Source organism: Geotrypetes seraphini, chromosome 7 (genome assembly GCF_902459505.1).
Source record: "Geotrypetes seraphini chromosome 7, aGeoSer1.1, whole genome shotgun sequence".
Classification (NCBI taxonomy): Eukaryota; Metazoa; Chordata; class Amphibia; order Gymnophiona; family Dermophiidae; genus Geotrypetes; species Geotrypetes seraphini.
The window spans coordinates 197,633,084-197,646,609 of record NC_047090.1 but is presented as its reverse complement, the minus strand read 5'-3'; the positions used below and the strand labels follow the sequence as shown (position 1 = coordinate 197,646,609).

The window sequence follows — 13,526 nt, the reverse complement described above, 5'->3', positions numbered from 1 at the left end:
GCTCTATATCATCACCCCTACATCAGACTACATTATTCTAACATCCTATCCACAATAAATACTGTACTTGTGCATTTGTACATTCAAATATTTCTTATGGTTTCATCTTGTAATGAGCTTACCGCACCTAAGGAAACAAGGTAACAAAACTCTTCAATTCAAACTAGACTATTTCCATGTGCTCCTAAGAAAGCTGTGATAAGTGCAGACTTGGTTACTCCAGATATTTCAGGTCATGCTTGCAGGTCGAGGTGTTGAAGTCTGGGTGACCACACTAAATTCTCTAATGCACTCATGTTCCACATTATACTCTCTAATCCAGAAACTTCCACCTCTGTATCAGAAAAGGGGTTGGGTTTAAGTTGTGAGGCAATATCCAAGGCCCCCATTTCTTATCTGCTAATAATATCTTCATTCTTTCTTCACTCCCGCTGGGCAGTAAGAAGGGCATAGGAAGAGTCTCTTGAAGTGGACAAGAGATAAGGTACAGTTACAGGATTCAGAACCAGGGCTGTGGAGTCGGAGTCGAGGAGTCAGAGTCGGAGGAAATTTCGGGTACCTGGAGTCGGAGTCAGAAGTACAAAAAACTGAGGAGTCGGAGTATTTATCTACCAACTCCATTTTTGAACTTGGCATACCAATCACGAGCGATTCTTTCAGCTATAGCACCCACTATATACACAGCACAAATGTTGCGAGCAGCTTCTGCGGCCTTAGAACCTTGATTAAAAGCAAAAAGAAGGTGGTGTCGAAAATGCTCATTTCTGTCAACTTGACATTCCATTTTAACGATCTGAAAATTAACCAGTGCTTCGGAGTCGGAGTAAATTTCGGGTACCTGGAGTCGGAGTCTGAAGTACAAAAAACTGAGGAGTCGGAGTCGGAACATTTATCTACCGCCTCCACAGCCCTGTTCAGAACAGGATGAAAATATGGACAAACTTTCTAAAAGTTGCATCCAGTAAAACACATAATTCTTTCAATGGGCCTATCCCTGTCTTGTCATTCTACAAACTTAGTAATCTTACACATAAAAAAGTACTTCATAAGTGCTACGGAAAAGATCAAAACACTAAATCAACAAGTCCATAGTTGCAAGAAAAACAAAACAAGCTGTAAAGGTTTAATGTCCAGTCTCATAAATTTCATTCTGTCATTATAGGCTGGCGATCCTGGTGATGGCAACAGTCAATCAGTTCTTTTGTGATAACCAATAAAGAAAAAGTCCTGGTGATGGATGCTGATCCATGTTAGGCCTCAATATTCAGCTATGGACAATCTTTGCCAGGTCTCAGGCACTTAAGTCTCTTTCTCTGCAGCTTGGTCGTCTCTATGTAGGGAAATTAATCCCCCCTCCAGACACACTGTAAATGGAAGTCTTCAACAAATGTTAAAAAGATGATTCTACAAACATGCAAAAGTGCAAACAGCAAAAATAATTCACACATTGCCATCTTCATCATTTTTAATGCAGACCACAGACCAGTCAGTTTCTACATTAATATTATCTTCCTTTGCAATGTTTTCAATGTCCTTATTGTTCTGATAGCAACCCAATAAATTTAATTGTATCACTTTATATATAAAGTCTCACTTCCTTACATTTCCTGCCTCTAGTAACATACTTTCACTTTCATTTTCCACATATATATGCATTTAGGTTTACTTGCAATTTATTTTCTATAAACACATCTAATATTGTATTAGTGTCTTGCTGTGAATCAAATTCCCACTACTACATTTTCCTCTCTGTCTTTTACCTCGCTTGTAATAGATTATTTTTAAAGACAATAACCCCAATATCTCCTCTCTGAAATAGTCTTATGTTTAGAAACTTGACATATATCTTACATACATGCAAAGGAAGAAAATATCATATAATCCAATTTATGTATTATCACTATAGTACACTGTAGGAGCCTGCCGCAGGAAAGTATGGCAGGTGTGGTCCTACAAAGAAAACTGCTGCCTTCAGCACCAATACCAATGCCTCACATTGTCATTTTAGGACCAAATCCACCCTTCAGTCCTGCACATCCTTTAGAGTTGCTCTGCCTTCACTAGGCAGAGATGTACATTTGGTAACCTGCGCTCTCAAGGAATACAGCTTCTGAGAATCCAGAGCCATGGATACAACTTTCCATGGTCCTGGCAACCCTCAAGGAACCTTTGCAGTGCTCTGCAAGCATTGTAGTAATGTCCAGATGCGAAGGAAAGAAGCTGGTCTGGGGCTTCCAACTATTCATAACTGAACACTGAGCAGTAGAGGCCTGTTGGGGCTCCAGCTTCAAAACCTGCAAGGATTCTGTGATGACCTCAAGTAAAACCACTGGCTTAAATAGGTAGTAGAGAATGACACGGGGAAAAAATCTGTCCCCGTCACTGCACCGTCCCCGGCCCACCATCCTCTGCACCGCCCGTCACCGCCGTTCCCTTCACTGCCCCGTCACCGTCATCCTTTTCACCACCCCATCACCGCCACTGCCATCCCATTCACCGCCCCGTCACCGTCCCCATCTAGCACCCATCTTCTTCCCTCTGCTCCCCCATAGTCTGGCATCTGTCTTCTTCCCTTCCAGCGTCTTTTCCCCACTCTGCCTTCCACATTTCCTTTAAGGGTCTGTTCCTCTCTACCCTCTTTCAATGTCTGTTCTATTCCTTTCCACCACCACCCTTCCCTCCCTCCTTTACCATCTGTTCCTTTCTACCACCCTTCTTTCATATCTTCTATCAGTCCCCCCACCATCATGAGCAAATAGAACTTCTGAAAATTGTACTGCTGAGGCATTATTTCTAGTACGCCTTTTTTTCCAGATGGATAATGACATAAATTTTATAATTCTTACTGTCTGCTCTGATTTCATTCACAATTTGGTTTGTGTTTTGTACGTGAGGATTCCATGAGGCATTTAACCTTTTCCTGTCTCTTCTGTGATTTCAAGTTGATTCCTTCAATAATGGAGTCTCAAGGCAGTAGCAGTTTTCTATTTTGGGCTCTTTTGACATTGTTTAAGGGATTTCTTGTACATTTGGTGCTGGTCTTCTTTGATGAGGTCACTTCAGAATCTATTTCCAAGGAAGAGAAACTTTTTCCCTTTCACCCCCTCCTTCCTTGTGTGAGCCGGAACACGCAGTCCCCGCAAGCAAGTAATTTTATATCATTTTCATTCTATTCATTCATAGAAATTAAAGTCTAGATAATGCCAGTCACATAACAAAACATGATTTTACAAAAATAATTCCCTGCACAGTCAAGCCTGCAAGGATTACTAGATGTCTTTCAGCAGCTCCCCTCCCTTCCTCCCCCTTACCTTTGTGGCCAAGTAAAAATGATTTACCAACAATAAAATTTTAAAAACACAAAGCACGCTGTACGCAGAGAAAATGTTAATTATCATTTATATTCCACGGGTTTTCAAAGAGGTCAAGGCAGATGACTTTATGCAATGTCACCTCAGTAACAACTATACAAAAATAGACAAATATTCCCCCTCCCTTTTTACTAAACTGCGATAGCGGTTTTTAGCACAGGGAGCTGCGCTGAATGCCCCACGCTGCTCTCGACGCTCATAGGCTCCCTGCGCTAAAAACCGCTATTGCATTTTAGTAAAAGGGGGCCATAGTGCAAAATATAGACAGTAGATATAAATTCTCAAAACGGACACATTTTGATCACTAAGTTGAAAATAAAATCATTTTTCCTACCTTTTTGTCTGGTGATTTCATGAGTCTCTGGTCCTTCTTCTGATCCTTCTTCTTTCTTCTCCTGCCCCACCCCTCTTTCTTTCTCTCTCCCCCTGGCTCCCCTCTTTATTTCTGCCTTTCTTTCTCTCTCCCCTTGGTCCCCCTCTTTCTTTCTGCCTTTCTTTCTCTCTCCCCCTGACCCCTCTTTATTTCTGCCTTTCTTTCTCTCTCCCCCTGGCCCCCCCTCGTTATTTTTTCCTTTCTTTCTCTCTCCCCCTAGCCCCCACAAAGCCATCGTGCCAATTTCTCCACTTCCACGATTCTTTCCCTACCCTCACCCCCAAGCCAGCAGCCGATTTCTCCCTGCTCCTTCCCCGATGTCCTGATGTCCTGAACTTCATCGGGCAGCAGCAGCATTCACAATTCACTGCTGTTGCCCGCTTCAGGCCTTCCTCTCTGTCGGGTCCTGTCTTCATGAAAACAGGAAGTAGGCAGGACCCGGCAGAGAACAAGGCCTGAAGCCGGCAACAGCAGCAAATTGTAAATGCTGCTGCTGCCCGAAGAAGGTAATGGAGCACCGAGGCAGACCGCTTCTCCCCCCTTCCCAGCCGAACCCCCGCTGACCCTCCTATCTCCCCCCCTGTGAACCTTTCCGACCCTCCCAGTGAGAGCTCCAAGGCCTGGCGCCATTACCTTTTTCGCCCCTCCCGCCCCTCCCTTGGTACGTTACTGCTCTCCAGCTCTCCTTAGTTTGCCGACTTTCTTTTTCGGCGACCGAAACGCTTTCAAAAGAGCCGCGCATGCGCGGCTGCTCAAAGTTCAATCTTCTGCTCTGCTGCAACTTCCTGTTTCCGGTTGGGTCAGAGCAGAAGATTGACTACTGAGCAGACGCGCGTGCGCAGCTCTTTTGAAAGCGTTCCGGTTGCCGAAAAAGAAAGCCGGCAAACTAAGGTGAGGTGGAGAGAGGAAGCTGGTTAAACGATCGAGCCGACGTGCAGGTGGGCGGGTGGGGGCTGCAGGGACCGCACAATCCTTTATGCCTCACTGCAGTGACAAGACCATTCACCGCTCCACGGGGCGGTGATGGCCTTGTCCCCATCCCCGCAGAGGCTGCTAATTTTCATTCCCCGTTTTTGGCGGGTTACCTGCGGCTAAACCGCCATCATGTCATTCTCTAATAGGTAGCACACTGCTGAGTCCTCCCCCTGGTCCAGGTCCGTAAAGACTCGGAGCCCTTGCCTGAGACCCTGAATCCTCCAAAAGAGGATAATCAAGGAACTGAAAGGGGTTATGGCTGAACTGCTTCAACTAATAACCAATCTGTTGATCAAATCGGGAAGAACTCCGGAAGACTGGAAAGTGGCAAATGTTACGCCGATCTTCAAGAAAGGTTCGAGGGGTGATCTGGGAACTACAGACCGGTGAGTCTGACCTCGGTACCGGGAAAAATGGTAGAGGTGCTGATAAAGGACCGCATCATTGATCACCTTGACAGACACAATCTGATGAGGACCAACCAGCACGGCTTCAGCAAAGGAAAATCTTGCTTGACAAACTTGCTGCACTTATTCGAGGGAGTTAACAAGCAGATAGACAAGGGTGACCCGGTCGACATTATATATCTGGATTTTCAGAAGGTGTTTGACAAGGTCCCACATGAACGACTACGAAAAATTGCAAGCCATGGAATCGAGGGTGAAATACTCATGTGGATCAAAAACTGATTGGCGGATAGGAAACAGAGGTTGAGGGTAAATGGACAATACTCGGACTGGAAAAACATCACGAGTGGAGTGCCGCAGGGTTTGGTGCTTGGACCCGTGCTCTTCAACATATTTATAAATGACCTAGAAATTGGTACAAGCGAGGTGATTAAATTTGCAGACGATACGAAGTTATTCAGAGTAGTGAAGACACAGAAGGATTGCGAAGACATGCAACGTGACATAAACATGCTCGAGAAATGGGCCGTGACATGGCAAATGAGGTTTAACGTGAATAAGTGTAAGGTGATGCATGTCGGTAATAAAATTCTTATATATAAATGCTTGGACATACAAGACTGTGCAGTATTTATCAAAGTACAAACAATTTTTCAGAGTACAGACAATTTATCAGAGTACAGACTAAGAGAGGACTGTACTGAAATTTAGGGAGAAGTTAAATGGGAGAGAAGAGAGAGGTGGGGTTTAAGGGGGGGTGTAGACTGAGGGAGACCTTTAGTTGAAGAGGAGGGTCTTTACCATTTTACGGAATGTCAATAAAGAGTTCTGTTGCCTGAGTTGGGGGGGGGGAGTTGATTCCAGAGATGTGGGATGAAGTGGCTGTAGGATCGTTTGCGGGCAGTTTCTGAGAGGAGGGACCTTCCAGGGGGAATGCATAGACGTATTTCCGATTTTGAGCGGAGGGTGCGAGTCGGGGTGTAGATGGGAAGCTTGGATTTTATGTAGGAGGGGGTGGTGGCATAAATTCTCTTGTGGGCTACTGCTAGGGCCTTGAAAGCACAGCGCTGGCTAATTGGGAGCCAGTGTTCAGCGCGGAGTGCTGGGGAGACGTGATCGTGGTAGTTGAGGTTGTGTAGGAGGCGGATAGCTGCATTTTGGACACGGAGGCGTTTGAGATTATTTTTGGTTAGTCCATTAAGTAGGGAGTTACAGTAATCCATTCTGGAGAGGACGTATGCGTAGAGGAGTTGGGCGAGGTCAGGTGTGGAGATGTAGGGTTTGATCCTTTTCAGTTGGCGGAGGTAGTAGAAGGAGGTGGAGATTACTTGGGATATGTGGGCAGATAGGGATAGGTGTCCATCTAAGGTTACTCCTAGGCTGCGTACCTGATCTGTTGCCGTTAGTAGAGTGGAGTCCCATGCTAGGGTAGGACGTGTGAATTTGGTGCTTTTTTTCCTGATCCATAAGAGTTCTGTTTTAGAGGCGTTTAGTTGAAGTTTGTTATTTGACATCCAAGTTTTCATATCAGAGAGGCAATGTTGGAGGTTAGTAATTTGGGACGATCGGAGGAACAGCTGGATGTCATCTGCATAAGAGTGGATTTTAATGCTATATTTCTGCGCTATATCAATGACAGGCCTGATGTAGAGGTTGAATAGGAGGGGGGATAGAAGGACGCCTTGAGGAACACCATATTTGATAGGCTTGGGGTGAGATTTGTGTGTTCCTAGTAGGACAGTCTGGGTCCTTTGATGGAGGAAGGAGGTGATCCATTGGAGGGCTGTGTCCTTGATTCCGAGGTCATAGAGTCTGGATGTGAGGAGGTGGTGGTCGACTGTGTCAAAGGCAGCGCTGAGGTCAAGTAGGACTAGTAGGGCATCACTGCCTTTGTCTGTAATTCGCAGCCTCTGCTTTGCAACCCTTTTTGTGCAGAGGGACGACGTTGGCTGTTTTCCAGTCTAGGGGGACTCTCCCTGTATTTAGGGAGAGATTGAAGAGCATGGCTAATGATTCTGCCAGGACATCGCACAGCTCTCTGAGCACTCTTGGGTGCAATTTGTCTGGTCCCATGGCTTTGCTCACCTTGAGTCTTGACAGTTCGCTGTAAACATCAGCTGGTGTGAACTCAGAATTCTGAAATGGGTCTTCTGCGCTTGGCATTGCTTCCAGCTGTGGCCCGTGCCCTGGTGCCTCGCAGGTAAAGACTGAGCAGAATTATTCATTCAGTAATTTGGCTTTATCGGAATCTGTTTCCACATAATTCCCATCCGGTGTTCTAAGGCGTACTATCCCGTTTGTGTTTTTTTTCCTGTCACTAATAGACCTATGGGACTATGGGACTTTTCCTCCAGGAATTAGTCCAAACCTTCCTTAAAACCAGCTACGCCACAGTTCTTCAACTGCTGGTCCGCACACCAGTGCCGGTCCGCAAAACAACCTTGCCGCTCCGTGAAGGATTCAGGTCCCCGCCGCAGCAAAAGATGCTGGCGTCAGCTGACATGCAACTTCCTGTTGCCGTCGCTATGCCGGCATTCCTGCCTTCCACCACCGACTCCTGCCGCGTATGTCTCCTGCTCCCGTCTTTATCTCCGCACCCCCAGACAAGCAGCGGCAGCTCTGTGTGCTTTTAACTTTGGCACACAGCTGCCCCTAAGCAGTATTTTAGCGCGGTTTCATGAGGCAGCCTCGGGGCCTTTGGTAGGCCGGCCCACATTGCATCATTGAAGCGGGCCGGCCAACCAAAGGCCCCAAGGCTGCCTCATGAAACCGCGGCTAAAATACTGCTTAGGGGCAGCTGTGTACCGAAGTTAAAAGCACACAGAGCTGCCGCTAGCCTACATAGAGGAAACATTTGCTGGAGAGGGAAGGGAGAAGGGGTACTCCTGGACAAAGGAGGGGAAGGGCGTACTGCTGACAGGGGAGAAGGGGAAGGGAAGAGAGTTACTGTTGGATAAAGGGAGGAAGAAGGTACTGCTGGACAGGGGAGGAGGAACATTGGAAGGAAACAGCTGGCAGGGAGATTAGAGGAGGGGAAGAAGTCAGGATGGAATGGAGAGATCAGATGAAGGAAAAGGGAGAGACAGAGGAATGACAAAGTAGAGAGAGATTGATGCTGGGAAGGGGGGTCAGATGAGAAATAAGGAAAGGGGGCAAAGATGCTAGATCTGGTGTAGGAGAGAGGGGCATATAAAGAACGCAGATACCATATGGGAGGGGGAGAGGGCAGACAGTAGAAGGAAGGGGCATATGCTGGATTGAAGAGACAGAGGGCAGACGCTGGATGGAAGAGAGTGAAAAGACGATGAAAGCAGAAACCAGAGATGACAAAAGGTAGAAAAAAATAATTTTATTTCTATCTTGTGATTAAAATATATCAGATTTAAAATATGTATCCTGCTAGAGCTGATGTTAGACATAACTGGGGAGTGCAAAGCCCAGGCAGTGCGTCTTTAAAAGCTTCCAGCTGGCTTAGGGCTCTCTCTGACCAGAGGCAGTTGCCCTAGTTGCACTCCCCCTAACACCATTCCTGCCATGTGTGACTGCGGTATTCTGTTAGCATGATATTTGTGTAGCATTCTGTAATAATTTGGCTTATTCATTTTCTTGATAGTAGAGGGGATATATGTGAAGGGGAGGGGAGACAGGGGTTTTGTGGATCCTTGCCCTGTATTATTATTTATATTTATAAAATGACAATTGTACAGAATATTGTTTCTTTTTATACTTTAATAAAATATGTTCAATATAAAATCAACTATTTGAGGCTTGTGCAGATGGGATCAGATGGTTAACGGGACCGAGCTTGCAGGGACGGGGCGGCAATGGGGTTTTAAAAAATTTCAGTCTTATTAGTTTGCCAGTCCACGAAATAATTCTTTTATTTCTGCCGGTCCATAGGTGTAAAAAGGTTGAAGAACACTGAGCTACGCTATCCACCTTTACCACAACCTCTCTCAGACAAATCTGATCAATTTCTTTGACTGAGATCTCAGCCGCGAGAAGCCGCGTGCGAGCAGGAGAAAGGGAGAAGGAGAGGCAGAAGGAAGGAAGCTGAAGGCAGGCAGCTTGGGGTAGCGGCGAGAGGGAGCTCCGCCCACCCCCGCCGTGTCAGAGGCAGCGTCAGCGCCCGGGCTCCCCTTTAAAAGGAAGGGAGCCAGAGCATGAGGCAGATCTCAGCCGCGCGCGAGCAGGAGAAAGGGAGAAGGAGAGGCAGAAGGGAGGAAGCTGAAGGCAGGCAGCTTGGGGTAGCGGTGAGAGGGAGCTCCGCCCATCCCCACCGTGTCAGAGGCAGGGTCAGCACCCGGGCTCCCCCTTAAAAGGAAGGGAGCCAGAGGGTGAGGCAGATCTTAGCCGCGCGAAGCCGCATGCGAGCAGGAGAAAGGGAGGAGAGGCAGAAGGGAGGAAGCTGAAGGCAGGCAGCTTGGGGTAGTGGCGAGAGGGAGCTCTACCCACCCCCACCGCGCCAGAGGCAGCATCAGCACCCGGGCTCCCCCTTAAAAGGAAGAGAGCCAACGGTACACAGCTGTTCGGCGCTCTCCTTAGCAAGAACGCCTTAAGAAGGAGCCTTATGAAGGAGCCAGGCATCTAGGCCGCCCAGCAGTGTGACAAAAGATTCGCAACAGATAGCCCAGACAACTCAGAAGGGGAGCAGGAAATGATAGCCCAAGGAAGTCAGAAGGTGAGCTTTCCAGTCTTCTGCACCAGCTGCAATATGTATGACTACCTCCCCTTGGGGACTTGGGCATATGGTTGCAGTCGATGCATGGAGTTGGATAGCCTGAAATGGCAAGACCGGCTGCTAGAGGAGACAGTGATGGAACTAAGAGAACTCCTCACCTTTGAAGAGGAAATCCGCGAACAGGAGAAGTTAATAGTGGAGTCCAGTACCAACGAAGAGATCAAGGAGCTAGAGAGATTCATTGAGGGAGCCCACCAGCAACACGTGGAGGTCCCAGGGCTGGAGAACTGTACCCGAGCAATCCAGGAAGAAGGCCTAGATGAGATCAGAGGAGACACCACTACAATCACAGATGAGACTGAAGCAGAAATAGAGGGCGACCATTCACCAAGAGGAAGGAGACTGCATGGGGATGTATCGCAGGGGAGAGAAGATCGGCCCTACACCATGGATGTGGACTTGCAACCCCCAAGAAACCCCCGAATAAAGAAGATGGGGATCATCGTAGGAGACTCCATTATACGACATGTGGACAGCCACACCACAGGAGGAAGAGAGGATAGACTCGTCACTTGCCTGCCTGGAGCAAGAGTGAAGGATGTGGCCAACAGGATCATAGACAACGCAGGAGGAGAGGACACTGTCGTGCTTATCCACGTGGGAACCAACGATGTGAGCGGACGGAAGTATGACAGGGAAGAAATGAAGGGCCAGCTACGCTCGCTCGGAAGAAAACTGAAAGTCAGGGAGGTGAAGGTGGCCGTCTCCGAGATCTTCCCAGTACCAAGAGCAAGTGAGAAAGACAAGAGGAACTGTGAGCAATCAACTCCTGGATGAGAAGATGGTGCGAAGAAGAAGGCTTTGACTTCGTGCACAACTGGACGGCATTCTAGGGAAGAAACAGGTACTACAGAAAAGACTGACTACACCTAACCAAGGAAGGAGCAAGAGTATTGGCAGGCAACAAGAAGATGGCCATTGAGAAGGCTTTAAACTAAAGGTCAGGGGAAAGCAGACAGTCGACCACCAATCGATGGCCTGGGAGAAAGAAGGCCCCGAAGAAGGAACTACGGAAAACCACTCAGACATAGGGGGAGAAGAGCACAAAGCAAATGAGGGAGACAACGTAGGAGCACAGACAGCTACTACGAAAGACACAGTAGGGGCTGCAAAGCCTAGAAAGTCCAAGAAGGGATCACAAAGGGAACTTAAATGTATGTATACGAATGCTAGAAGCTTGAGAAACAAAATGGGAGAGTTAGAGACAATTGCAAGACGCAACGAACTTGAAATCATTGGCATAACAGAAACATGGTGGAATGACAAAAATGAATGGGATACAGTACTGCAGGAATACAAGCTATACAGAAGGGACAGAACAGGGCAGAAAGGGGGAGGTATTGCCCTATATGTTCAGGAAGGAGTAGAATCTGTTAGAGAGGTGAAGACGGCGGGGAAAGAGAAGCTGGAATCCCTCTGGATCAAGATTCCTAGATAGTACAGACACAAAAATTGGCATTTACTATCGACCCCCAGGACAGACGGAGGAGACAGCCTCAGAAATGATAGAGGAAATCAAACAAGGATGTAAGTCGGGCAATGTAATGATCATGGGAGACTTCAATTTCCCGGGGATAGACTGGAACCTGGGAACCTCAAACTGCGGCAAAGAGACAAAGTTCCTAGAAATGATAGGGGACTGCTTCCTAGAACAAATGGTGGGAGAGCCGACGAGAGGGAATGCCACCTTGGACTTGGTCCTAAATGGCATAACTGGTCAAACAAAAGAAGTAGAAGTCACGGTCCCGCTGGGGACGAGTGATCACAACATGATCAACTTTAAACTTGACATCGGGAAGGGGAAATGTACCAAAACCTTAACCACGACCCTTAACTTTAAAAAAGGAAGATATGACAGCATGAGAGCCATGGTAAAAAAGCGGCTCAAGAAAAGGGTAGACAAAATTAAAACGGTAGATTAGGCATGGTCCCTACTGAAAAATTCTATCACGGAAGCACAAAATCTCTACATTCCACAGATATCCAAAGGATGGAAAAATAAAAGCAAAGGAGAACCAGTATGGCTTACTAAAGAGGTGAAGGATGCCATAAGAGAAGAACTCCTTTAAAAAATGGAAACGTGAGAAAACAACCGAAGCTTGGAACAGCCACAAAGACGATCAGAAGAAATGTCACAAGGCGATGAGGGATGCCAAAAAGATCTATGAGGAGAAAATAGCGCAAGAGGCCAAAAACTTCAAGCCCTTTTTTAGATACGTAAAAGGGAAAAACCCTGCAAAAGAGGCAGTGGGTTCGCTAGATGACCAAGGAAGAAAAGGGTACATCAAAGAAGACAAACAAATTGCAGAGAGACTAAATTCCTTCTTTGCATCTGTCTTTACAAAAGAGGACATTGCATCAATACCTGAAACAGTGAAAGTGTTCAAGGGAGAAATAGAGGACAGCCTCACCACAGTAGCAGTGGATTTGGACCAGATATACTACCAGATCGACAAACTTAAAAGTGACAAATCTCCTGGACCAGATGGAATTCACCCGAGAGTATTAAAGGAACTAAAGGTAGAAATCAGAGAACTACTGCAAAACCTTGCTAACCTGTCAATTAAAACTGGACAGATACCGGACGACTGGAAGATAGCGAACATCACCCCAATTTTCAAAAAAGGATCAAGAGGAGAACTGGGCAACTATAGACCTGTCTTACATCTGTCCCTGGAAAAATGGTTGAAGCACTGATTAAAGATAGCATAGTCCGGCACTTGGATACTCATGACCCGATGAGAGCCAGTCAACATGGCTTCAGGAATGGAAAGTCATGTTTGACGAATTTACTTAAATTCTTTGAGACAGTGAACAAACAAATTGATAGTGGAGAACCGGTGGATATAATATACTTGGACTTCCAAAAAGCATTCGACAAAGTTCCACACGACAAAGTTCCATAGGAAATTACAAAGCCATGGAATAGAGGGATACATACTAAGGTGGATAGACAAATGGCTGGAAAACAGAATGCAGAGGGTGGGCATAAATGGGAAGCTCTCAGACTGGGAGAAAGTAACTAGCGGTGTGCCCCAGGGCTCGGTTCTTGGGTCCATCTTATTTAATATTTTCATCAATGACCTAGAAGAAGGAGCGTCCAATGAAATCATCAAGTTTGCAGATGACACTAAGTTATGTCGGGCGATCAGATCACAAAAGGACAGCGAGGAACTCCAGCGAGACTTAAGCCAGTTAGTGAGATTGACAGAGAAATGGCAGATGAAGTTTAATGAGGAAAAATGCAAACTAGTGCATTTGGGCAGAAAGAACAAGGAGCATGAGTATAGAATGTCAGGTGTAACATTTGGGTAAGAGCGAACAAGAAAAGGACCTGGGTGTACTGATTGATAGGACCCTGAAACCGTTGGCACAATGTGCGGCGGCAGCAAAGAAAGTAAACAGGATGTTGGGCATGATGATGAAGGGAATCACAAGTAGATCAGAGGAGGTTATAATGCCGCTCTACAGAGCAATGGTCAGACCATACTTGGAATATTGTGTTCAACACTGGTCTCCCTACCTAAAGAAGGATATAAAACTGCTGGAGAGGGTGCAGAGGCAAACAACGAAGCTAGTAAAAGGTATGGAGAACTTGAGCTACAAAGAATGACTTAGAAAACTGGGACTGTTCTCCCTTGAGAAGAGGAGACTGCGAG

At 46.5% G+C, this 13,526-nt stretch overlaps 1 protein-coding gene across 3 annotated transcripts in view; it reads right to left on the bottom strand.

Annotated features, from left to right (window-relative positions):
• Positions 1-13,526, bottom strand: part of FAM161B (FAM161 centrosomal protein B) — a 351,011-nt gene that overhangs the window by 88,564 nt on the left and 248,921 nt on the right. For 2 of the 3 annotated variants that reach the window (XM_033950766.1, XM_033950767.1), the window contains one exon: positions 787-1,378. The exons of the other annotated variant lie outside the window; for it this stretch is intronic. In XM_033950766.1, coding sequence (XP_033806657.1) covers positions 1,300-1,378 — 79 coding nt within the window. In that variant the 3' untranslated portion in view covers positions 787-1,299. Of the gene's footprint in view, positions 1-786; positions 1,379-13,526 lie in introns of those variants that run through there. 3 annotated transcript variants of the gene reach the window in all.